Raw genomic sequence first — 25,836 nt, 5'->3', positions numbered from 1 at the left:
TATTACTGCTACTGCACCTTTTGAGGAAAATTTCAGTAACAATCAACTCAGATGTTGGCCAGGATGGAGACTGACAGAAGATTAAAGGCAAGCATCTCACAACCCTATACGCAGCAGTCCTAAGTGAGGCTCTTTGAGCTCTCCTGGGCCACAGCAGTCTGCACCAGCACCTCCCTCTCAGTGGTATGCCTCTAGGAGCTCGCCAGCCCTCAAGTTTGTGACACTTAAAAGACAACCACCCAAAGCTGTTGACGGGACCTGGGCTGATACCCTTACTCCTCAAGACTGAACTCTTCACTTATTGAGAGGTGCAAAGGCATCTGATGCGAGTATTTCACTGAACTTGAAGGGAATTTTTAGCAGGTACCCTTGTATATGCTTTTTTGTGTCTATGTGTATGCATGTATGAATTGATTTAAATACGCTATAGCAACTGTAGTATGAATGTTTCCATCTTAGACTTACAGTTAAGTTACTACTGTGCTTATAGTAAACCTACTGAGTCATTTTGTAAGTGTTAGTTGCAGAATCACAGAACAGGTCGGGTTGAAAGCAACCGCAGTGCAGTCACCTGGTCCAACCCTCCCTGCTCTAGTAGAGTCATCCGAGAGCACATGGCACAGGACTGCATCCAGACATTTCTTCAATATCTCCAATGAGGGAGATTCTACCTCTCTGGGCAATCTGCTCCAGTGCTCGCTCATCCACACAGTAAAGTCCTTCCTCATGTTCAGGTGGAACTTCCCGTGCATCAGTATCTACACTTAGCTCTCATCCTATTGCTTGGCATGACTGAGAAGAGCCTGACTCCATCCTCTTTACATCTTCCCTTCGTATACTTAGAGACTTTGATGATATCCCCTCTCAGTTATCTCCTCTCAAGGCTGAACAGACCCAACTCACTCAGCTTTTCCCTGAGAAGAGAGATGCTCCAGTCCCTTAATCATCTTAGTAGCTTTCCACTGGACCTGCTCCAGGAGCTCCATGTCTCTCTTGTCCTGAGGAGCCCAGGACTGGATACAGCACTCCAGGTGAGGCCTCAAAAGGGCTGAGCACATGAATGGATCACCCCCTTCAACCTGCTGACAATGCTCTTCCTAATGCACCTCAGGATACCATTGGCCTCCTTGGCCACAAGGACACACAGCTTGTTGTTCAGTGGGATCCCCAGCTCCTTCTCTGCAGAGCTGCTTTCCAGCAGGTCAGCCCCAAGTCTGTACTGGTGCCTGAGGTTATTCCTCCAAAGGCACAGGACCCTGCATTTGCCTTTGTTGAATTTCAGGCAGTTTTGCTCTGCCCATCTTTCCAGCCTGTCAAGGTCCCTCTAAAGGTCTGCACAGCCCCTTCTGGGCTATCAGCCACTACTCCAGCTTTGTGTCATCAGCAAACTCACTGAGGAGGCCTCTGTCCCTTCACCCAAGTCATTTATGAATATGTTAAACAATACTGGGGGACATCACTACAGGTCTCCACCGAACCCTGTACCACTGATTATGACCCTCTGGGATCTGCCATTCAGCCATTTCTCAATGTCCACTTATCCAGTCCACGTTTCCTGAGTTTACCTGTGAGAATGTTATGAAAGACAACTGTCAAAAGCCTTGGTGAAGTCGAGGCAGACAATATCTACTTCTCTCTCCTCATCCATTCAGGTAGTTGTTTCATCATAGAGGGCAATCGGATTGGTCAAGCATGTTTTCCCTTCAGTGAATCCATCCTGACTACTCCTCATCACCTTCTTGTCCTCTGTTGTCTGTGTGGATAGAGACAGTCTCCAGAACAAAGATCACCACCTTTCCAGGGATTGAAGTGATGCTGACAAGTCTGTAGTTCTCTGGGTCCACCTTCTTGCCCTTTTTTTGAAGACCAGAGTGATATTTGTTTTCTTCCAGTCCTCAGGCACCTCTCCTGACTGCTACAACCTCTCAAAGATGATCATGAGTGGCCTTGCTATGGTGTCCAATAGCTCTCTCACAGTCGTGGATGCATCCCATCAGGGTTCATGAACTTGTGGATGTCAGGTTTGCCTGGGTGTTCTCTAACTCAGTCCTTCCTGACCAAGGGAAAGTCTTCCTTCCACCCTTCATTTTCCCTTTTCTCCTGGGTCAGAGATTCCTGAGGGCTGATGTTGTCATCAGCAAAGAAGGCATTCAGTAACTGCTTTCTCTGTGTCCTCTCTGACCAGGATCCTCTCTCCATTTAGTACTGGGCCTATATTATCCTTTATTTTCCTTTTGTTATTGATGTATTTGAAAAAGCCCTTCTTGTTGTCTTTTACATCCTTGGCCATATTTAATTCCATGTGGGCCCTGGCTTTCCTTGTCTCATTTCTACTTACTCTGACAATGTCTCTGTACTCATTTCAAGTTGCCTGATGCTACTTCCATCTCCTGTGTGTTTCCTTCCTTGAGTAATGATAGGAGTTCTTTACTCATCCACACAGATCTCTTTCCCCTTTGCCCAATTTCTTGCTCATTGGGATGCCCCATTTTTGAGTCTGGAGGAAGTGACCCTTGAATATCAGCCTACTTTCTTTGACGCCTCTTCTCTGCAAGGCCTGTTCCCATGGAATTCTTCCGAAAAGATTCCTAAAGAATCTAAAAGTCTCTGGTCCCATGTTCATGTTTGTAATCTTAATTGCTGCCCTGCTTCCTACTTATCCAGTACTGAACTCCACAATCTCATGGTCACTACAACCAAGGCTGCTCCAGCCTTCTCATCTCCAACAGGGATGAAAACAGGGCCTTCCCTGTTTTCTACTATGAAGTCAAGCAGCACACCAATCCCTGTGACAAGAAGTTGTCATCAATGCTTTCCAGGAACCTCCTGGACTGTTCATGCTTTGCTGTGTTGCTTCTCCAGCAGATGTCAGGGTAGTTAAAGTCCCCCGTAAGAACTAGTGCCTGGTTCAAGAAACTGCTTCAAGCTGCCTGTAGAAAGCCTCATCTGCTTTCTCCCTCTGATCAGGAGGCCTGTAGCAAACACTCATAAAAATGTCAACCTTTTATCCTAACTCATAAGCTCACTACTTGCTCATCATCCACCCCAAGACAGAGCTTAACACATTACAGGTGTTCCCTTACACAGAAGGCCTCCTGGTCTGTCTCTCCTAAGCAGTGTATTGCCCTTCATGACAACCTCCAGTCATAGGAGCCATCCCACCATGTCTCTGTAACTGCAATGAGATCGAGGCCCTGTGACAGCATGCAGATCTCTAGTTCCTCCTGTTTGTTCCCCATACTGCATGCACTGGTGTATAGGCACTTTATAGAGGCATTTGATTCTGTCAACATACCAGTCAATTAATAAATGCTGCTATATCCTTTAGACATAAACCATTGATCAAATCTGAAGCTAAGTTTGGCAAAGGGGTCTACTGTCATGACCCAAAGGGAAGGTTTCTCTTATCCTTTTCCATCCTTACCTTTTGCATCCCTGCACTCCATGCAAATCATTGTAGATTGATTCTAATCCGATTTTCCTTTGTGCGCTTCATCTCTGTAGTATGCAATGAAGTGAACCTTGCCATCAAACTTTGTTGTACTTCAACAAATTGAAATAAAGCCTTCTTTATAAATTACCTTTCCTGGTGATTTAAGTGACCTAAACCACTCATTTGCAACACCATTCCCACATAATCAGTTGCCAGACACTGAAATTAAGTGATTGCTTGCAATCTCAGAACAGTAACTTCTGCCGAATGAAGGACTTCACACTCCCAAGGAGGCCAAGTTTTTTTCTCTCAATCCAGCTGCCACTTGCTCAAGAATCCAAAATCAAAAACAACCCTCCCAAGAGAAATGGGATGGGCAAAGTCAGAGCCAAAGTCAGTCGTTCTGAAATAGCTGGCACTCATTACTAACCTAAGGTGCAGCTTCTAGGCTCTATTAATTCAGCCTATGGCAGTTTCTCCATTATTGTTTCCATTGACAATAGATCCAAATCCGGCTAGATGTGATAATTGGACACAAATAACTTAAAATCCCATCCATTTTGAAATGTTGTTATATAAATGCCACAACTGATATGTACCTATATATATATCACAGCTCTGGTTATTGAACAACAGTGTTTCAAAAAGGATTTTGAAAGGATTCTTCTGACCTTTGATTTAGTGTTGGTTATATTTTGGCATATACCCAATTTCCTCCCTTACCTGGGCGGTACATATTTGCATACCTCAATAATTTCTTACATAAAGGGTAAAAATTATTGCAGAGGGTTTGTGTCTTGGTTTTTGTTTTTTTTTTTCTCTCTGAAAAAATGGAGTAGACTCTTGCCACACTGAAGTAAGGCTATCTTGAAAATTAAGCCTCCAGTGAAATCCTTCAATCATTTTAGCTCTAGTTCAACAAAATCAACATCCGTAGCCTTCCTGCCCCTCCAAGGTCCCCTAACAACTTGACCTTTCTTCATTAAAGAGTTCAGCCTTAAACAAGTATTGCAGCCTCTCCTATTTTTCATCATCACAGGGAATATAAAAATTAAATCCTTTTCCAGTTCTTCCAGGCCTTTCAATTTGCAATTTCCAATTGTTTGCTATATAAAGGTCCCATAAACAATGCCTTTCAAAGACAAGAGCTAAAAACCTCATTGGCCTTCTACAATTAAGCTTCAGAGAGAATTGCACATGAATTTGTAATTACAGTGCTAGTCACTCCATGCCCTCTCTTACAGAGTCAATGCAATTAGCACTGTTCTGTTTATTAATAGTTAATTAGCTGACATCTTTCCATGAACAAATGCACATAAAAAAGCTCCACAATTCCAAGAATCATACAAACTCTTTCATTTCTTTTTTAAGGCTTAGTAAAAGGATCATTTAGCACTTAATGTTTCAAGGCTTAAATCCTCTGATTTCCTAGGTAAAGCAAGCACTTTATGAAATCTCCCTGGGCTCCTTTAAACAGTAATGAACTCTAGCAGATTTGCGGGTGACATGAAAAGCTAAAGCCCTTTCACAGTGCTCTCAGGATGCCCTTCTCTGGCCAACCCTCCCTGGATCCTACACAAGCACAGTACCTACAGGAAAAAACACAGATGGAGAAACAATCTCATAACGAGGAGATCTAAACACAGGAAAAGAAATTCTCTCTTGAGCACTGTATTCAGTGACTAGGTGGTGTAAAGAGAGTGGCACTTAAAGACTGCCTGTTCAGAGCAATCTGTTCCTGCTTTACCAGATTTTTAGTTTCATTAAACATCCTAACTAGGCAAAGAAACACAAGGAAAAAAAAAAGTATCTTATAACTAAACAAACACTGCACACTTGGCAAGAAGTTTTTATATCCTCTCTGGGTTGACACTAGATTCAACTGACCTAACAAAAAAAACCTCCAAAAAACAAACCAAGCTTTCAAAAACCAGACACCAAAAAAAAGCCCACCCCAAAACAAAAACCAAACCAACCAACCAACCGACCAATCAACCAAAAAAACACCAGAGAGAAAAAACGAGAAAGAAACTACATATTCCCAAATATCAGGCTAGCACTGTACAACCACATGTATCATACATAAATTCAAGTGTGTATTCTGAAAACTACATAATAAAACCCATCACATTGCCTATAACAGAGGGAGTGAGGAATTCACTAAATAAGGACCAAGCTAATCCAGTGGATAAGCAGCACAATAGCCAAGAACGCTAACAAGTTTTCCACAGTGAGCTGCTGTAGTGGAGAACAAGCAGTCTGTACACTGCTCAGCTTGTCAGTCACTCTTGGAACTCAAGTGGCCCACACGGAAAAGAGTTTTCCAGGAGCACCAGCAGTACTAAAGCAGGCCACAGCTAACACCCTTACTTGCAGAGAATCTGATCCTCAAAGACACTGAATCCTCACAGCCTATTACTTTATCATTCAAAGACCTGCCTGACCCTGCTTCCTCCTCAAACAATTTTTTTCTTGTCTTGAGATCCTTACTATCCTTTGCAAAATTTGACTCAGCAAATGGCTGCAGTACACTAAAGCAGAAAGTTACCTAGTTCAAGCCTTTCCAGCTTGAAACTTTCATTTCAGAAGTTCTCTGACTTCTGACTCTGAACAAAGCATACTATCTGGACAAATTTCCTCACTAGTTTCAATCTGTCAAGTGCTGGATGGTTTTCAAAGGAAAAGATAGTTCTTGCTGGTGATAGAAGTATCTGAAAATTGGATTTTTGATGTCTCCAAACATCTGGCTACTTGAGGATGTTTTCCAAAACATTTACACAAAGCAATAAATATAAGAGTTTAGGTTGGGTGTGGGGTTTTGTTTGTTTGTTTTGTTTGTTTGTTTTATTTTTGTTGTTGGGTTTTTTTTGTGGTTTGGGGGTTGTTTTTTGGTGTTATTAGTGGTTTTGATTTGTTTGTTTGTTTGTTTGTTGTGGGTTTATGGGTGTTGTGGTTTTGTTTGTTTGTTTGTTTGTTAAGTTTGGGGGGGGGTGTTTTTTCTTTTTCGGGGGCGGGGCAACCGAAAGATTTTACAATTCACCCCTCAAATAAAAATAGCTACCTGATACTACATAATTATAGAAATAGACAGATGCTTCAGTTACTAGTTGTGACTATTCTCCATACATGCACTTTGAAGTGCAAGGGGCCTAGACAGTACCCAGGAACACAGGGAGAATATTTACTAGTGGTATTTCCATAAGATAAGAATTCTGGGCTACAAAAAAGAAGTCCTCTAGCAACATGGTGCAGATACTGAATAAACAAAGACAAAATATTAATGGAAGACTGATACAAGGGGAAAGTTGGTAATTCAAAAAGATGAAGGTTTTGCAGAAGGGAAAGGAAAAGATAATATGGTCATGGATAAACAAACTACTACAGCTGTGGATGTGATTTATGAGGTTGAGGGGCATTTTTATGATTGACCACATGCCCTAGTACAGAATCTGAATAATGGCATTTTTAACCCTTTGCAAAGTCCTCTCAGCATATTACAGTCCAAAGCAACTACCTTTTTTTTTTTTAACAGTGAGTATTATTTGTAGATGACTGCCTCCTAAAGGCCAAATGTGTTATGTCAATACTAAAAACTAGTTATTTTAACATTTGTGGAGATATGAAACAAAAGCAGGTAGGTTCTTTATTAAAGCAGAAACTCACTAGTGTGCTATTTGCCAAATCATTTGGAAGACCAAAAACTGCTCATCCACCAGATGTCTTGCCACAAATGAAAACCATTTTAATAATAATAAAAAAAATGAGAATGCTGTGAGAAAACATGATGCGAGTTTGGATTCCTAAGCAAACACTGTCCTAGCTGCTTTCCAACAAGGCATACAACCAACAGGTCTCAGTGCATTTGACTTCATCATCATCATCACAAAGTGGCCAACATGGAGGCCCGCTGGTTTTTTTTCTCTTCTTCTCCCTCGTGTGCTCTCCCACTCATAATACTCCATTCCAACTACTAGCTTAGAAGCATTGACTATATTCACCATCCAACTTCTTAAAAAAGCCCTAAAAGCCCATGTGAGGCTAACTGAATTCTGTTGTAGGCAGAAAGCAAAGAAAGAAAAATCTGCCGTCAGTAAGATTCATAATAACATCTCTTGGACATTGGAAATAACACAGCCTTATTAAAGGAACCATTCAAAACCATTCTTTACCTGGATGAAGAAGACACTGGCAGCACCAGATCATTCCTTGTTCAGATCTGAGCATGTCTAAGGGTGCCCCCAAGCCACCTTTTCCCTTTAACAATTTCATCACCTCCTTCCCCTACAGTTATAGACACAAAACACTGGCCTCTTACCCTGTAGATCTCCTCAAGCAACAGCTTAGCACAATTCTGGCCCAGTTCCTCGGGAAGCACAGCTGCTCCCTGGCCCTGAGGGTTTGAGGCTAGCTCAGCACTGAGAACAGTGCCATTGATCGTTTCTGCAGTAAGGCACATGCCAAAACCTGGTGATCTGAAAGAAAGGGAAAAAGTGCATTTGGTTTAAGAACAAAAATTGCGCAATGGGCCAAGAACTACTCCCAGCCAACCTCCTCTTTAAGTCACAAACAGCTCCTCTCATAGGGCAATACTGGGAATATGGACTTTCCAGGTCGATACATTAGATTCACTTGGAGGAAAAAAAAAATTAACAGCAGTATTTAAAAGTTGAACCAAGTATCACTGGCAGCAAAACCTCTATGCTGGCTACTCCTGCAACAAACTCTTTCAAAAGGAAAAAAGAAAAGAAAAAGCCATCCAAACATCAGAAACGCTTTTTTTTTTTTTTTAAATGAGGAAGTTATCTTTCACATTAATTTAATTAATGTTTGCTGAACATTTCAAAGATACCTGGTGTTTCTTCACTGTGACATTCAAAAACAAAACTACCCTTCTTTAGGGCTTGAACTCTTTCCCTGAAAGTTTCAATATTTAGCAAGATTAGACCGATCAGGGATATTGCAGTTGTACTGGAGTCACACTTATAATGAATGTGACAGCACAGCAGCATCAGAAACCCACATGTGCCAGTCAGGTGGAAAGGGATTCAGTTCCTCTTCCCATGCTACTATTCATCCCCATGCATGGGCTACATGTAGTAAACAGAATGCAGCTGTCTCAGTGCATTTGACTCTTAAATTTTATAGACAGATGAAAAAAGAAAAAAACAAACCAGAAACATGCAGCTCTCAGAAAAGTTTCTGCAATTCTGGTCACTGCTGACAGTCTTGAGACACAAGAGTTACAAACATGGGATATTAAATAGAATAAAGGACTGGAAGAGAGGGAAAATACTCCAAAATGAGTCAACAATTTCTAGATTTATGAACCCAACAAGTTTTAAGGTAGTATTTCAAAAAGCAGTAACAGTGAAAGAAAATATGCACGCCTGCATTTGAGTATAGAGCAAAAAGACAAACGAGTTATCCAGAACTCTTTCAACTTAAAAGAAAAGTGACAAGAGAATAACAGAGCTGACAGATATCAGTAAAATTGTCTAGGTCACATCCATCACTTCTGTGTTCTGCTGGCAAACAAAATTTGTAGAAGTACAGTAAATTAATTTTCCCTTCCTCAGTGGTGAAAAGACACTCCTTCAGCCATTCAGGAGAAGACAACCCACACTGTTTCAACACTTCCTTAAACCGGTTCAGTCCCATCCTCAATGCTACCATTTCCATCAGAAGGTGTACAGTCAAATTTGAATGTTGGTTTCCTCAATGTACCATGGCACCTCTGATCTTAATCTCACTTAAAAGCAAAGGATTTAAAAATTAAGAGAGCTCAAGTTGCCTTTAGGTGGCAGTAATGATGTACTGCATTCCTTATTTAAAATACCATACTTCTATCCCTGTTACATGAGTAAAACAAATGCATCTAGTGAATCATTTCATTTTTATCTTGTGGGGAATATTTATTTCAAGTCAGCAAACAGAAGATTGTAATCTAAAACTTGATAGAATTGCAGATCAGAACACCCTAGCACATGAACAAATGCAGAATTACATCTGTTCCCTGTGAATACTGGATACTCACTTTCCAGAGTTGACGCCCTTCATATGATCTGTGTAGATATAGATGTCTGGGAGGAATTTATTCAGGATGCCCCTTGCAGATTCCACCATTCTGTTTGCCATCTGTGGTGATACTCGGACAGAGTATCTGCATTTCTGAGCTAAGAAATTATTTGTGATCACAAAAGAAATTGAAAGTGGAGATTGACAAAAGTGGTCAAGAGGTCCCAACGCATTATTTCAGAGAGCATGGTTCTGTCCTGTACATCTATTCATAAGAGCTGGTCCACATTCCTGTACTTAGAGAAGCGTATGCATGTACGTGCTTTCTACAGTCTTTTAATTGATACACCTTGAAGTCAATTACACAGAGTGTGCTGAACAACAACCTATCATGACTGGGTAAATATGTCTCTTGAAAATGCACTTCAACAAATTCAAATTGCTGTTCTGTCATCCTGCGCTTTCTTATCATGGAGGAAGCCCCGCATTCTCTGCTCTTCATATACTATTAAAGCATGGGCCTGGCTGAAGTTTCTGTGAATTCGCAGCAAGAAATCCTGCCTTTCTTCTTCTATTGGGGAGAAATTGGGAAGATGAATAAGGAATTAAAGACAAGTGTTTTTAAAAAAAAAATTAATTGTAAAAGGTTGTAAGAAAAATATCTTTGCTCTCTCCAACCATTTTGCAGTGCTCTGAGGCTAAGTTCACTGACTCTCTAGTCACTAAGCATCTGAAGGTTCCAGGAAAGAAGAAATTACCACCTTCACCCCAACCCACCTTTTCACAGTACACAAGAGATGAACTGCTTTTCTGCCCTTGTACTCAGGTGCTGCTTCAGAGAAACTCCTAACAGATCTGCAAATGTACAAAGCACACTGTGCTCCAAATTCCATCCCAAGTATAATGCAGACTCATATTCTGCACATTTAACCACCCATCTATATATACATTCACACATGCAGAGAAACACATTCACAACTCCCAGCTAGCAAGGAGGAATTTCCTTTTCTACAAATTTCTATAGCACCTCTTGTGGACTAGGTAAATCAAAAACTTTAAGATTTTAAGGGCAAAATTATTAAATATTAATCAGAAAACTGATTGCTCTGTACCGTTGGTGCACTCAGTATTTTGGATGACTGTAAAAGGCTGCTGCAACACAACTGGCCCAGCTGTGAGGAAGCAGATTTCCTCAGATGAATCTCAAAGGGACAAAAATACACACACTGAAGAGACTTAAGGACTTATCCTTCCAGATATTTTGTTTTCTACTGTCTTGAAGGACCACTTAATGGCTAAACTAAAATAAGACTCTCTCTCACTGGGCTTCCTAAAGGCAAACCTGTATTCCTGAGAAAAAGCTCAGGAAAACTTAGAGGAAAGCAGAAGTTCAAAAATCTGTAGCTCACATACATCAATCAAAACAGTCAAAGTGGCCCAAAATGGTGCTCCGCACTAACACCAACTCAGAACAATGGCAGTAAAGCCATGACCATTGCTACCTCCTTCACACACAAATATATAGAACTACTCACTACACAGATGAATGGAGGCATAAGAAAAGTATTTTCTTCATCAGAAGACCACGGCAACCAGCCCAAACGCACAGTAAGCCACCTCCTTTTTGAACTACAGTATATGTATCCAGTAAAACTGCTCTTGCTTGGCAATATGGCACTCATCCAAATGCAGCAATTGGAAAGACCTCCTGTTCTCACACACAATTATGATGGTATGCCAAAAAGTAAAAGAAGGAACAGGCTGCAAGTCTACACCTCTGGCAGGAAACATGGCCTCATTTCTGCTTTCCTTTTGAGTAGTCAGAGACACATTATGTTTGGGACCCTCAATCACAAATTAAACTATAAGTTGACCCTTGCTCAAGACAGTTTCATCTAAGGAGTTTCTGATTTCTTCCTACAATGACAGCAGATTCATGACAGATACCACACAAAAAACACAAGAGAAAAATAAAATCAAAAAGAAAGAAACAATCCACAACATTAACTAGATGTGCAGATCTGTTTGAAAAAGTGAGGAGTTCTCAACAATATTTTGTGCCCTTATCTTTGGGTGGAAGTAAAACCTCCTCCGCTTCCTCTGCAATAGCACTACCAAAGGCAAAGAGCTAATGACCTTCTTTCCAAAACACAACAAAAAGCTCAGGGTGTGCAGTAAGGTGTAAACTGAACTAAGATTTAAGCTCCCATCTAACTTCTGCTAAACTAATTAACAACCTATTGTCACCTACTCAATGCATAAAAACCCTACTATTTGTTACTACTGGATTTACACACAGGGTAAGATTTCTTTTAGTGTTGCTTATATGATGGAAGGTATTTTAACTTTTTCTTGCAATTGAAAGATTTTAAATAGTGCTGTTTACTTTTAAATTTATTCACGTATCTACAGATGCTTGTTGAACAGCAATGCTCTGAACACAGCAGTTTTGAGACACTGTCCTGATATCTACTTGTGTGACCCCTCTGTGTAATGGTATGCTGGGTTAACTGGGTACATGTTCAACAACACCGTGCACTCCTGCGACTTCAAGTTAGTAGACTTATTTTTTTTTTAGGCAAAATTATATAAAAGTAGAAAAACAGTCAAACAAAAAGGATACGCAATTCCTCTGATACGCTTGATTTTGCCAGGGTCTGTAAACTGAATAGGCTGCAAGACCTTTCTCACTGGGCAAGCAAACAGTATCTCTCCACCCCCTTTGGGAGGCATTCCTCTCCGGTTGATCTAGAAACAATAATAGAGGGAAAAAGCAGGTTAGTAAAGAGTACAAAGAACGCACATACCCACCCCAAAACTTACAGCTTTTATTTCACAGAGAATAAAATGTTTTAAGTAGGGGCATTATGTGAACACAGCAAGAAAAAGAGATCCTAACGGCAGAAATGGATTTTGCACCAAAACTAAAAGCAAACATTGATTTCCTTTTTTCCTCTCAAGTACAGTAAGGAATGGTTTCTCAATAGAAAACAAAGCAAAACCAACCAAACAAAAAAACATCTTTACCAAAACAACCTTGGCTTAAGAGTGGTCTCTAGTAGCAAATCTGCACCTCATTGCTGAAGAAAGACTAGAAGCATTTGAGCTCAGTTGGTTAGAGCATGGTGCCAATTACACCAAAGTCACGGGTTTGATCCCCATATGGGTCCTTCAGTTAAGACTTGGACTTGATGATCCTTGTGGGTCTCTTCCAACTCAGAATATTCTGTGATTCTGTATAAGGTGGACCAGAATGAACTCATTCCCACAAGCAGGTCTGTCTAGCCTGACTCTGACCCACCATCCCAAGCCAACATCCACAAAGAGTGAGTTGGGACACGGGCCCATGACTAGGTCTGGCTCAGGTGCCAGGGCAGGGCTGTGGGAAGATGGAAACTGGCTGCAGGGCTACAGGAGTAGAGGCTGACAGTCCCAGGACAGTGACATGGTGACCTGGGCTGTGAGCAGGGTAGTGGGAAGCACCCAGGGATAAGGCTTGGCAAAGCAAGGCACTAGCAGACCCTAGTAGTGCAGCCAGGATCTTCACACATTTTAAATGAGTATTCTTAACTTTGAAAAGCTAAAGTTTCTTTCTCCAACACACACAAAGAAAAAAATCTATTTTATATCCAGATTTATTGGGCCTGTAAAGAATGTAGTCTTTAGGAAAAGCTTCTTTCCTTTATTTTCCAAACTGAAAGCAAAGAAGGCAAAGGATGACATTATTACTCCCTAGTCCCAAGCATGGGACATGAAGAGCAAGAAGAAATAAAAAGATATTAAATTATCTGAAAAGCAATAGGAAAGTAAGAAGGTTTCTTAGTCTTCTTTGGAGACTAAGAGAAGTCACTACTTCCTCCTTACCCCCATATCCATAGCCTTTACATCTCTCCACAATTACTGTGTGGCTGGTATGCCACCTAAAACATGTCAAGAACAAGGGGCAATTTTATACATGTATGTATCCACAACTAGATATCTGTTAGAGATAGAAACGAACAGCAAGCATATGGCCCTTTGAAGCAGTGCAAAAGTATCATTTCAACCTGTGCTAGAAAAGAAAGGAACAAACTGTCTTACCTTGATTTCCAGATTTTCACCATCGATTCCAAATTTCTTCAGCAGGGGTAGAGCTGTTGCTTTAAGGACATCAACCTATGGAACACAAAATTTAAAAAGCAGACTTTATCGGAAGTTATGCTAGTTGTAATTTAAAAATCACTGCATTATGAGGTGACTAACAAAGACAAGTCTTCTCCATACAAGTTATTCTATGGGAAGACATGGGAATATAGCACACAGAGCTTCAGCTACTCTTAAGTCTGCCACAGTATCTCATTACTAACAAAATTTGCTAGAACAAATTACTGGCAGATGGAATTTGCTATTCTGGCTCCTTGGCCTGATTTTTACTTCCATTATGGTTCAGCTAAAACAGCTCACTTGTTTTGCTGAACACAGTTATTGAAAAATTGCATTCTTCTGTCATTACTAAAAAATTCCTACAAATAAATAAATTACTGCAAGAACTTAATGCTTGCATTTTTGCAAGCATTACTACAAGAGGAGGCCCTTGATTTGGCAGGAGGAACATCATTCTTCTGTCAAGAACTTCTTTTCACCTGTTTCTGAGAAGCAGAAACTTCTATGTAACTTCTATTGAAGCATTTCAAAGAATCTGAGGCAGATGATACATCAATGTACTCTCTTTCAGCCAGGTGCTCAGCAGATAATGCTGAGATTGCTCTTCCTAGTTGCTGTTTTAAGATTACAGTGACTGTCCTCTTCCCTCTTCTGAAACTTCAGTAGCATTGCCAGAAGTGAAAAAAAAATTATTGATCACAGCACAGGGATTTACCCAAGACAATCAGCTAGGGAGAGACAGCAGCAGGACAGCATGACCAAAGAGTAACTAAATGCAAGTGGAGGAAACAGGCATGAGGTAGATAGCAGCTGAGGAGGCAGATAAAAACCACCCTCTTTCCCATGCCTTCAGCCAGAGGGCACAGTTCTTAAGTGTCATTATTTCTGCTTTGCAAAGAGCATAAGCCACTGACAACACAGTAGCACACACCTCACCTACAAATTTGTGAACATCCTGTTAAAGCTACCCAAGGAGCTATGGGTTTATGTTGCAGTTCTCACTCTTTAAATCCACCAGGACAACATACTTCCTTCTTGTGGAGAAATATTTTGGTGTTGTTTTTAGTGGTAGTATCAATATTTAAATGTCTTCATTAAAAAAAAACACAACCCTATAAGTCAATGGTAATTTTTTATATTTATGTAGTTGATGTTTTTTCAGCCAGGCTACCTTGATTTGGCCCTTCAGGATTATTCATTAAACACAATTTTTGATTTTTAGAGCAAAAGCCTTTACTAGCAAGCCCAACATGCATGTGCACACACACACAGACAAATGCGAATACCAGTGGCAGAAGCTTCAACAAGCTGATCTGGTTCACATTAAAATTACACATTTATCCCTCCTTCTTATAAAACAAAACATACCAGTGAAAAAAGAAAAGCTTCACTATGTAGGTTAGTAACTGTTTCTTGAACATTTCCACTTTTGCAATTCCTTCTCCAGAGAAATCATGTTATGCCAGCATTAGATACCTGAATCAACTTCGAGTGTGGCGTCTGTTTCCAAAAACTTCAAAACTTGTCATAGTTTTCAGTCTTCAGACAAATTCCATGATACGTATCAGGTACAAGACAGACATATAATAAGAAGCTGACTGTTCAAATTTGCAGCCTGAATAGAGATGGCAATCAGCAGTATTTGAAAAAGAGGAAAAGGGTGTTCTGCTTAGCAGATGAGTGGGAAGTCAGGCAGGATGCGAAGTATTTCACTGACAATCACAAGACAGTAGCTAAACTAAGACCTAAACTTATTTTTCTAGCCTTTTGCTGATCCTCAGCCATAAACCCAACATTCAGCTCCTCTTGAAGGGCAGTTATTCCCTTTCCAGAACAGACAACAAAAGCCAAGTTTAACCAAAGCAAATGGATCATACAACTGAGGGTATATCTCAGCACAAGTGATAGTAACATGCTAAGTCCCACAGACATTGCTTATTCAGAAACTGGTGCAATGCAAATGTTTTTCCTTTAAAGAAAGTTGCAAGAGTTTAAAAAAAAAAAAAGGAGTAGGAAAAGTAACTTTTAGGATCCCTTAGCTAGTGCAAAGCTGAAAAAAACCCAACAAACCACATACAGACCCTACACCTTGGAGAAGGGCAAGCATCATTTTAGTTGCACAGAATATCATCTAGCCCTGCCATACATACAGCGTTATATTTTGTTGAAAAGGGCGCAGACTGGGAAAAGGGGAAGAGAAAAAACAGAGTTTATCAAGGAAAAAAGAAAAGGCAGGGACGGGGGAGAAAATTCCATAGGAAAAACTTTTTTCCACACACAACTGATGAATTCTGAAGATTACTGCTTCTAAGCCAAAACTTCATATGCTTCACATCAGCATGTCAGTAATTTCACCTGAAAGTTACTCCAAGAACTCAGCCTGAGCTGTGCCTCACTGAACACCCTTCCTCTCACCTTGACCATTTCTACTCTATGCACAGAAGGAGATTTGCCACATTCCCTTTTGTCCTTCTGACATGGGGGTCTCTGGCAAAGAGGAACCTCAAACCACACAGCAATCACATCCCACAAATACTTCTGAGGCTGTGTGAAAGGTGAGAGCTCAGTGCTGAGAGTGGATTTCAGAAAGCCCTGCAGGTCAGCCTGCGTGCTTACTGCTCCCATGAGGGAAAGGTCTGGCTGCACGCACATTCCTGCTACTCACTTATCCGTGAGGATGCCTCCATGAGAAAATGCAGCAGGCACAGCTCTCTGTCATTTTGCCAATTAATTGAATTGGCTTAGGGAAGGCTGTGAGAAGTGTCCAAGGTATTAAGAATACACAGGACTGTATGGCTTTTAGGAGCAGGAGACATGGAGGAGCACAGGCTCCTGTTTGCCACCTTCTCTGTTCAAGTACAAATGGGGTGCTGTAGGATCATGAGTGTGCATATACATGTGTGTATGTACATAGATATTTTCCACATGCATACCTGAATTTGTAGATTTATCTGCAGGTGACAGATATTCAATACAGTTGTGCAAGGATACACTCTGCAGAATTCACCTAACTCCAAAAAAAAAGACACATTTACAAAACATTATATCCCTTTTTACAAATGAACAAAAATCCTCCAAAGCCAATGAGCGCACACCTTGTTTATTGTACCTGTGGTGGGTGAACCCTGGCTGCATGCCAGCTGGCCACCAAAGCTGCTCTATCACTTCCCCTCCTCAGATGGACAAGGGCAACAAAATATAATGAAAGGCTCATGAGTTAAGGACAGGGAGAGATCACCCACCAATTACCATCATGGGCAAAAATTACTTGACTCAAGGAAATTAATTGAGTTCACTGCCAATCAAGTCAGAGTAGGGTAATGAAAATAAAACCATATTATAAAAGCACCTTCATCCTACTCCTCTTCTTCCTGAGCTTAACTTTATTCCTGATTCTCTACCTCCTCCCCTTCAGTGGCACTAAGGGCAGGGAATGAGGGTTGCAGTCAATCCATCACACATTATCTGCTGTGGGAGGGCTCCTCACACTCTTTCCCTGTACTAGTGTGGGATCCTTCCCATGGGAGACAGTCCTCCATGAGCTTTTCCAACAGGGGTCCTTCCCACTGGCTACAGTTCTTCATGAACTGCTTCAGTGTGAGTCTCTCATGGGGTCACAAACCCTACCAGCAAACCTGCTCCAGTGTGGGCTCCTCTCTCCATGGGGCTACAGATCCTGCCAGGACCCTGCTCCAGCACAGGCTTCCCATGGGGTGACAGCCTCATTCATGCATCCACCTGCTCCAGCGTGGAGTCCAGCACAGGCTGAAGGTGGATATCTGAACTCCTGCTGACCTCCAGGGACTGCAGGGGGCAGCTGCTTCACCATGGGCTGCAGGGGAATCTCTGCTCCAGCACATGAGGCACCTGCTACCCTTCTTCACTGACTTTGGTGTGTGCAGGTCTGTTTCTCTCACATACCTTCCACTCCTCTCTCCAGCTGCAGGTTACTCCACAGTTCCCCCCACCCTCCACTTCCCCCTTAAATATGTTTATCGCAGCAGTGCTACCAACAAGGCTGATGGGCTCAGCCTTGGCCAGCAGTGGATCCATCTCAGAGCCAGCTGGAGGGGCTCTGTTGAATGTGCTGGAAGCTTCTGGCAGCCTCTTACAGGAACCATCCCTTTAGCACCCCACCACCAAAACCTGGCCATGCAAACCTACTAATCTGAGATTGAGTGGTTTTCACATCAGGTGCAGCAGGGAAAACACCTGCCCATTTTGAACTCCCAGATTATATTCACATTGGTTCCCCTTTCCACCTTCTCCGTGGAAAGTAAGAAAGCATACAGATGGGTAGACAAATTTAGGCATCCCTTTTTGGAAAAGCATAAGTAGTAATTGTTCACCCAGTTTATAAACACCCTTTGCCTACTGAAAAGGAAAAGCCCAAATCAATTTAAAACCAAGTTTCCATTTACTTAAGCACATAAATCAATTAGGGTAGCACTTAAATTTGTGCTTTTAGTCTCAGCAGCCTGCAGACCCATATGCTACACAAAACAACTTGTAAAGCGCATTTAAGTAGTTTATTGGAATCAGGTTTAATGTTTACTCAGGCAAGTTAAACAGACATAAACCATGTTTAAACCAATTTCAGGAATTGGTAGTCAGTTATTACACTGAAAAAGTTACTAAGCATGAGCCGAGTCACAGTAACTGAAATTGTTACTGTGTTAGCTGTCACTAACAAATACTCTGTAGTTGCTACTATGACACAATGAACTTAAGATGTGACTCTTTAGCATGCATTTTATTTACATTTAGTGTCAGGAAGGTCAGCTGATGAATGCCAACACCCTCGCGCTTGAGCTTTGGCAAGGGCAAACCCTCTTCAAGCACAAACAAACTGGCTTAAATTCTTGCACTCTTTTAAACTAAAATTGTTTAATCTCAGGCCCATGCGACTGATGCTTAAAAAGAGATAATTTCCAGAACCAACTTGGTTGCTTAGATGACTGTCCAAACTTACTTGAAAGCAACATCAACACTGGACTGCTCTTCAACTCCTTATTTGCAATAATTTCTCCAGTGTGATTAAATAAACATAGTCAACAAAAAAAAAGACTTTGATTCTTATTAAGGACTTTTGAACAGAACGACTGAAAGGTTAGCAAAACATGCTTCCCTTTTTTTTTCACAGTGCTGTGTACAACCCACTTTGATCATCTCTTGACTCATGTGGATGTCTCACATAGCCACAGGTGAGAGAGTTAGATTTTTAAATGAAAAGAAAAGCACAGTTGAAAAGTCATTAATACTAGAGGGACTTAGAGGCTTGTCTAATATCTGCAGTTATACTTCACAGTATTTGTATTCATTTAAACTGGCTAAATTTTCAGATTACAGTGTTTCCTTAATCTACTCGGAAGAAAACAGTCTCCAATCACCATTCAAAAAGTAAACAGAAGTGCTGTTCCCCAAAAGCAAAGTGTTTTAATCCCATGTCATCCATAGTTCATTTTTGTAACAACACTGTTACAAAACAAAGAACTGCAAATCAGCAGTAACAGAAATCAAATCAAGCATTTATAATTTGATCTATTTGACCAAACCTTCTAGCATCTTTCTAAAGAATCAGAGTCATTACGTATTTTGCTACTGAAATTTTCTAATTGACATGTGATTTCTATTTCTAAATGAAAAAAGGCTTCACAGCAGATTACTATGTCCAGAATCCAACAGAAGAGAAAGATTCCTTCCTTTTCACATTCAAATTTTAAAGACCATTTCCTCTTTATACAGTAAACACATGGGTAGGAGAAATAATCTTTCTAAATTTTAAGAGAGGAGGAGAACCAAATCTGTGGCAGGGCCTCACAGTGCATTCAAAAGGAGTTTGCAGGGGAGAAGACAGAAGCAGTACAGAACTGAAAGTCAAAGTGTGGATAATAAACTGCAGTTTAGAGTGTGATGTGGAGAGGGAACAGTTTAGCAGATGTTTCCTTGATTCAGAGTTTGCTGGTAAATGCAGTAACACTGGATACTTCTGGATGTTTTAGACACTCCTCCCTAATATTTTTTTTCAGTGGGGGGGAAAATATCCTCCTCTGGTACTCAAACTTATTACTTACCGAAGGGTCTACTTGATCATTTGTTACTCCCCTCAAGACAATCTTCAATGGATGCTTCATGAAAGGTGCCAAGCACAGCAGACTTTCCAAATAGTAACCAATGCCACGACTGGGGCTGCAGTCGTGTTCCAACGAGCCTCCATACAGAAGCCCTGGCTGATAATACAAAGTAGTACCTGGGGAAGATGCCAAGAGAGCAAGCCAAATTAGAGTACTGTAAGAGCACTGGCCGTTACTACAACATAAACATACTTCGCAACAATGTATACAGGCAAATTGGAGGCAGACGAATTTATGCAGTTAGTAAATGGGTCAATGCACACCAGTGTCTGTCTGCCCCGCACGGCATTTCTCCTTTTCCCCTCCCCCACAAAACCAAGGATCTCCAAAGTAATCTCCAAAATACTGATACAAGCGACAATTATCCTCCAATAAAATCTTCATCAGGTCATTGATGCTCTGGCATCAATGTGGTTTTGTCTGCTTTACTAACCAACAACAATCCTTAACATCCTTAAAAAAAAAGAAAACTCCAAACTAGATGAAATGCTATATAGGGTGCTTCTCACTCTAACCAAACCCTTCTCTAAGCACGAATAAGCAAGCACTCTTGCTAAGAAGTTTGTTTTTGCAGAGCGCAAACCTTTCCTCCTACAAAAATCAATTCTGGTTCAGAGGAACTTTCCCCCATGAGGAAATACTGCATATCCAACAAAATTCTAATTTTAGTTCTTGGGCAATACAGTTTTCTTTAGCTCTCCACTTTATGGAGGAGCACTGATCTTCTTGCACGCAACCAATTACTATAAAACTTCTTAGCTTGGTTATTTCTGATCTGCTCAGGCAATCAGATCTGAACACCTAACTCTGTGAAGACAAAACTCTGATTCTGCTGCAGAAACTGATAAAGCCTGGAAGATCAAAACAGAGACAGCAGAGAAAACAGAGTTTACCTGTTTGGTTTATTTCAATCCGAGAGCCATTGGTCACTTTGTCAATCAGGCGAATAAAACTTGCTTCAAAATCTAAGGAGTAAAACACAGAGTTTTACAGTTTCCTAAAGCTCAACACCATAGTTTTTACTTTTTCCTGACTTTCACAGTGCTGCTGCTGCACAGCTGTTCTCTTGCTTATGTGGGCTCCAGCTCAAGAGATATGGGAAAGGACTACTAAATTTAACACAAAACAAAAACAACACTTCCCTCCAAACCAACCAAAACGAACTATGAAAAAAAAAACAAGACAAAATAAAAACAAAACACCGCCCCCAAAAAAAAAAAATCCCAGGAGGAATATGCTACTATTCTAGTACTTAGGTATCCCAATATGGTACACACTCAGTATCAAGGGAGATACATGAACATATACAGTATTCAAAACACAGGCAGTTTAAAGGGCCAGCAGCACCTGTATAGTTGTTGGTAGACTGCAGAACTTCCTTAGCAATAATCATTTGTTACTTCTTAAACAGTAATCAGATTTTTTTCTACATATGCTTCTAACACAGAATAGCAGAAATTATAGTTTGCCAATATTTCCATAATATGATTGATGTCCCAGTCACATAATACTGGTTCTGCTCTTTGTTTTGACAGTTTCTAAAGTTTATGACAGTTCATATGTTTATAAAGTTTATGACAGCACTGAGGCCTCTTCCCGTACAAAACTGCATCCTTGTGAGCACATTTCAGTCTTGAAGAACATGTGCAGAAGAATTCTCTCTACAAATGTTCCAGTTATGAAAAGTAAAAAGAACTGCATGCTGAATCATCAGCACAAATCGGCGTTTGTTGTTATTATTTTTCTGTTGCAGTCATAGTTTACACTTTAACTCATACTCAAAAAAGGCAATTCAAACACCTTTCAAAAAAACATGGTAAACCTACAAACTTCACCACTGCACGGTGATAAAAAGTATTTTGGATCATAGCAAACGTTAAGTCAGCTGTACAAGAATGCTTTGACAGTTTCTGAGGAGAATTTCCAGCTGCAAACTGAAGCCTCCTTAGGAGGCAGAGCAGCATCTACCCCTCTTCTGAACTTCACAAGAGGGGTCCTCGCCCCAAAAATAACTGAACGCTATGACAACATTTCTTCCTTAATCTCTATCCTACTGTCTTCTTACTTTGGTTTATGATGGAATTGACCCTGGGATGCCAGAGGTCTTATACAGGAATGAAGAAGGAAATCCCTAAGAAAGGTTTCCCTCAAAGAAGTCTGCAGTGCTGGAAGCTTTCAGAAATTAAAAGTAAATGAAATCCACCTCTTTCACCTTTATTGTTAGGACAAACCCTAATAAAAATCAAAGCACAACGCCTGACCCACTAACACTGTGGGAACGGGGGCTCCCACAAGCAGACGGAACACACAGTACTTGGGCACGCAGTCCGAGGGCCGGGGAATTATTCTGCCACTCCCGACTGCGGAGCCGCCGTCACGGGCACACGAACCAACTCCGGGTCTGCCAGCGAGGCTCACGCACAACCCAGCGGGCAGGTCGGAACCATGTCTGGCTGCTCCCGCACCGGCGCTGCCCTGCGGGACGGGACGGCGGCGGACGGCGCGGTGCCCTCCCCGTCCCACTGGGGCAGCTCGGGCAGGGCAGGGCGAACCCCGACCGGCCAGACCGGCCCTCCAGGGCCCGCGCTGGAGGAAACGCGTGACCGCGTGGAAAGGCAGGGCTGCCGAGCCGGCGGGACGGGGATGGCACAGACCGGCGGGTGGGCGACAGCCTCCCTGCTCCCGGCTCCGACACCGCCCTGCGCCGCTCCCACACCGCCTCCTCCTCCTCCTCCTCCCAGAGCCCTTGTGTGACAGCTCCAGCCGAGACGGCGCCGGCGGCTCGCCGCCCGCACCGGGAGTGCACAGTGCCCAGGGGATAGAGAAACCATCCACGGGGAGACACCGACCCGCAGCTGCGTCCCATCCTCTCCGGAGGGAGGGGGCTCTGCTGCCCCAGCCGCCGCCGCGGGGCTGACCCTGCCCCGCCGCAGGTCCCGACCCTGCCCCGCCGCAGGTCCCCAGCACAGCCGGCGCCGGAGCTCCGCCGCCCCCTGACCCGACCTCCTCCCCCGCGGCCGCCGGTGCCGCCGCTCACCGCGGAGCCCAGGGTCCTCCTCCTTGGCACGGATCTTGCGGATCTTCAGCGGGCGCCCGCTGAGCGTGGCCAGCACCAGGCGCTGGCGCAGGAAGTTGCATCCCGCGTAGCTGAGGCACTGCGCCTCGCCCGCCATCCCGCGGCCCACGTGGTTGAGAACAGGAAGCGCTGGAACAGCGGCGGGGCAAAGGGCAGGGGGCGGGCGGGCGCTGGGAGGGGTCGGTCCCGGCCCCAGCTCCACGTCTGCCGGAGGCGCCGAGCGGCGCAGCTATCGCAGGGACGGCTGTGACGAGGTTGTCGCCACAGGGCTGGCAGCTGCTACCTCTGCGTGTGCACTCCCTGCCTATGTGTTTTTAATTGAAACCTAAGAGTTTGAAAGTGTCGGTAGATGTGTGTGGCCGAAGCGCCGTGCCCGCCCAGCCGCTCCTCCGGGCGGTGCGGGCTCTCCTCGCGGGCGGCGGAGCAAGGACGGCCCAGACCAGAAGAACATGGTGCCTGCGCTGGGGTGGCAGTCCCGACACCGAAATGAGTGGGTTTCTGGGATCGCGTTCCCTTAGACAGTCGTTTTCAGTAATTTATCCCTGCCTTAAGGGAAACCGAGTGGAGGAACGAGTGAATGTGACTTGCAGTCCTCAGGCGAGCGAGTTTGCTAAGTGACAGTGCCAGAGCCCAGCTGTCCTTATTGAGGAGACCGAGTGAAGCGTTCAGCCTCTGCTTTAAGACAAATGACGATTACAGCGGAGGTGTAACAGTGTCAATTGCTAGGCTACATTTAGGTGTGTTGAAACAGAACTTAGAGTAGTTACAGTTGGAAGGAACCAGCAACAGCCATCTTGCCGAACTGCCTGAGCACTCCAGGGCTGACCAACAGTTAAAGCACTGTCCAAATGAGAGTTACCCACTGATAGGCTAAAAGCTTCAGACAGCCTCTCTAAGAAGCCTTTTCCAAGGTTCGACTACCCTCTCTGTAAAATGCTTCCAAATGACAAGTCTGAATGCCCCCTGATACAGTTTTGAACCATTCCCACGTGTCATATCACTGGATCTCAGGGAGAAAAGATCAGCCTTTTCATCAGACTAGACAAGCCCAAAGTCTGTAGCAGCTCCTCACAGGATATGGTATCCAGTCCTTCCACCAAGCTTTCTTGCCCTACTCCAGACACATTTGAGGACCTTCGCACTGCTCTTAAATGGTGGGGCCCAGACCTGCCCACAGCACTCAAGGTGAAGCCCTGCCTTAATGCTGAATACAGCGGACGGTCACCTCTTTTGATGGCTGGTGTTGCTATGTTTGGTGCACCTAGGATGGGTTTTGTTGCCCTCCTGGCTTCTACAGAGCTGCTGTGAACCAGCACCCTAAAGCCCCCTGTACAAGGCTGCTCTCCAGCCATCCCTTTCCCAGTTTAGACTTGTGTCTGGCCTTTCTCTATCCCAGGTGCAGAATCCAACATTCTGACTAGTCATTTTCATGCCATTTGTGATTGTCCAGTGCTCCACTCTGTCCAGACCCCTCTGCAAGAACTCTTGTGCAGCAATAAAGTCAATTGCACCTCCCAGTTTAGTTCAGCAAAGGTCAGACTACTTTCTTTACAAAGAATATAATTTTTTTTCTCAGTAAATTGTTTTTTTGAGACCAAAACTTTTTTTTTTTAACCCCAGGATAGGGATTCTTTAAAGAAACTGCAGGAACTAGACCTCCTTTTGATGGCTGCTTGCTGACTCAGTTTTTCTGATCAACATGCATAAAGATAATTTTTTGTATTAAGAAACCAGTCTGCATCTAACTATCCTAGAAAAACAGAATGACTTGTGTTGGAAGGAACCTTTAAAGATCACTTAGTTCTAACTCCCCTGCCATGGGCAGGGACAACTCCCACTAGACTAGGTTGCTCAAAACCCCATCCATTCTGGCTTTAAACACTTCCAGGGATGCAGTGTCCACATCTTCTCTGAGCAACCTGTTCCAGTGCCTCACCACCTTCATTGCAGAAAAGTTCTTCCTTATGTCCATTTTAAATCTACCCTCTTTCAGTTTAAAACTCTTGCCCCTTGTCTCATAACTATTTTTTGGTAAAAAGTCTCTCTGATAAGCCCCCTTAAATACTGGAAGGCTGCAATGATCCCTCCCAAGGCCTTCTCTTCTCCAGGCTGAACAACCCCAGCAGTCTCAGCCTTTCTGCAAGGAGAAGTTATTCCAGCCCCCTGATGATTTTGGTGATCCTCCTCTGGACTGTCTGTATCAGATCTATGTCTTTCCTGTACTGAGGGCTCTAGAGCTGCATGCAGGAATCCAGATGGGATCTCACAAGTGGGGAGTAGAGTGGGACAATCACATCCCTTGACCAGCTGGCTTTATGCAGCCCAGAAATAAGGCTGGCTTTCTGGGATGCAAATGTGAATTGCTGGCTCATGTCCCATTTTTCATACACTCAGATTTCTTCTCCACTCAATTCATTCACCACCCAGTACGTACAGATATTGTGGATTTCCCAGACCCAGGTGCTAAGGCAAAAAATCAAACCCAGAAAAATTATATGCATGAATCAAAAGGCCACATCTGTGCTGAAACAAAGCCTAAGAAATGTTCTTAAAGGAAGCAGGCTGAGAAACTGGTGAAAAATGAGGATCAGAGAATGACAGTAGTAATACTGCATTAATTCACACTTGCAATGTCCCAGATTTCTGAGATAGGGGTAAAAGGGTCTAGAGCTATTTGTGTGCAGATGAACATATGTGCCTTTTTTAGAAAAAGGGGAGTTTGTCATGTTTTTGTGGAATCAATGAAATGTAGCTTTCTGTGTGTTAGAAATTTGTTATCAGTTGCAATGAGCCCTGCTACACACCTTAGTAAGGAGGCTGGCTCTGTCTTCTCAAGTAACCTGCTCATGGGTGTTAGAAGGCTGCTATTAGGTATCCTGAAGCCTTCTTCTTTCCAGTCTCAACAAGCATGGTTCTATCTGCCTGTGGCAGGGCTTCTTCTGCAACCCCTGATCATCTTGATCACTTCCTGCTAAACCTGCCCCAGCTGATCAATACCTGTCTTGTACTGAAGAGCCCAAAACTGACAACAGTAC

The 25,836-nt window shown here is 42.8% G+C and overlaps 1 protein-coding gene across 1 annotated transcript in view; it reads right to left on the bottom strand.

Moving 5' to 3' along the window:
- Positions 1-22,916, bottom strand: part of RCL1 (RNA terminal phosphate cyclase like 1) — a 30,368-nt gene extending 7,452 nt beyond the window's left edge. Inside the window, exons 1-7 of the mRNA XM_027883499.1 lie at positions 22,763-22,916; positions 20,619-20,690; positions 19,666-19,841; positions 13,529-13,603; positions 12,072-12,196; positions 9,468-9,593; positions 7,749-7,905 (exon numbers count right to left, since the gene is read on the bottom strand). Of these exons, the coding sequence (XP_027739300.1) occupies positions 7,749-7,905; positions 9,468-9,593; positions 12,072-12,196; positions 13,529-13,603; positions 19,666-19,841; positions 20,619-20,690; positions 22,763-22,898 (867 nt within the window). The 5' untranslated portion in view covers positions 22,899-22,916. The remainder of the gene's footprint in view (positions 1-7,748; positions 7,906-9,467; positions 9,594-12,071; positions 12,197-13,528; positions 13,604-19,665; positions 19,842-20,618; positions 20,691-22,762) is intronic.
- Between the last annotated feature and the right edge of the window lie 2,920 nt (positions 22,917-25,836).

This window comes from Empidonax traillii, unplaced genomic scaffold, assembly GCF_003031625.1.
Source record: "Empidonax traillii isolate 1590-97213 ecotype Southwest subspecies unplaced genomic scaffold, ASM303162v1 scaffold127:size982661, whole genome shotgun sequence".
Taxonomy (NCBI): domain Eukaryota; kingdom Metazoa; phylum Chordata; class Aves; order Passeriformes; family Tyrannidae; genus Empidonax; species Empidonax traillii.
Note: the sequence above shows the minus strand (reverse complement) of the source record. Positions and strands in the feature narration are given on the sequence as shown.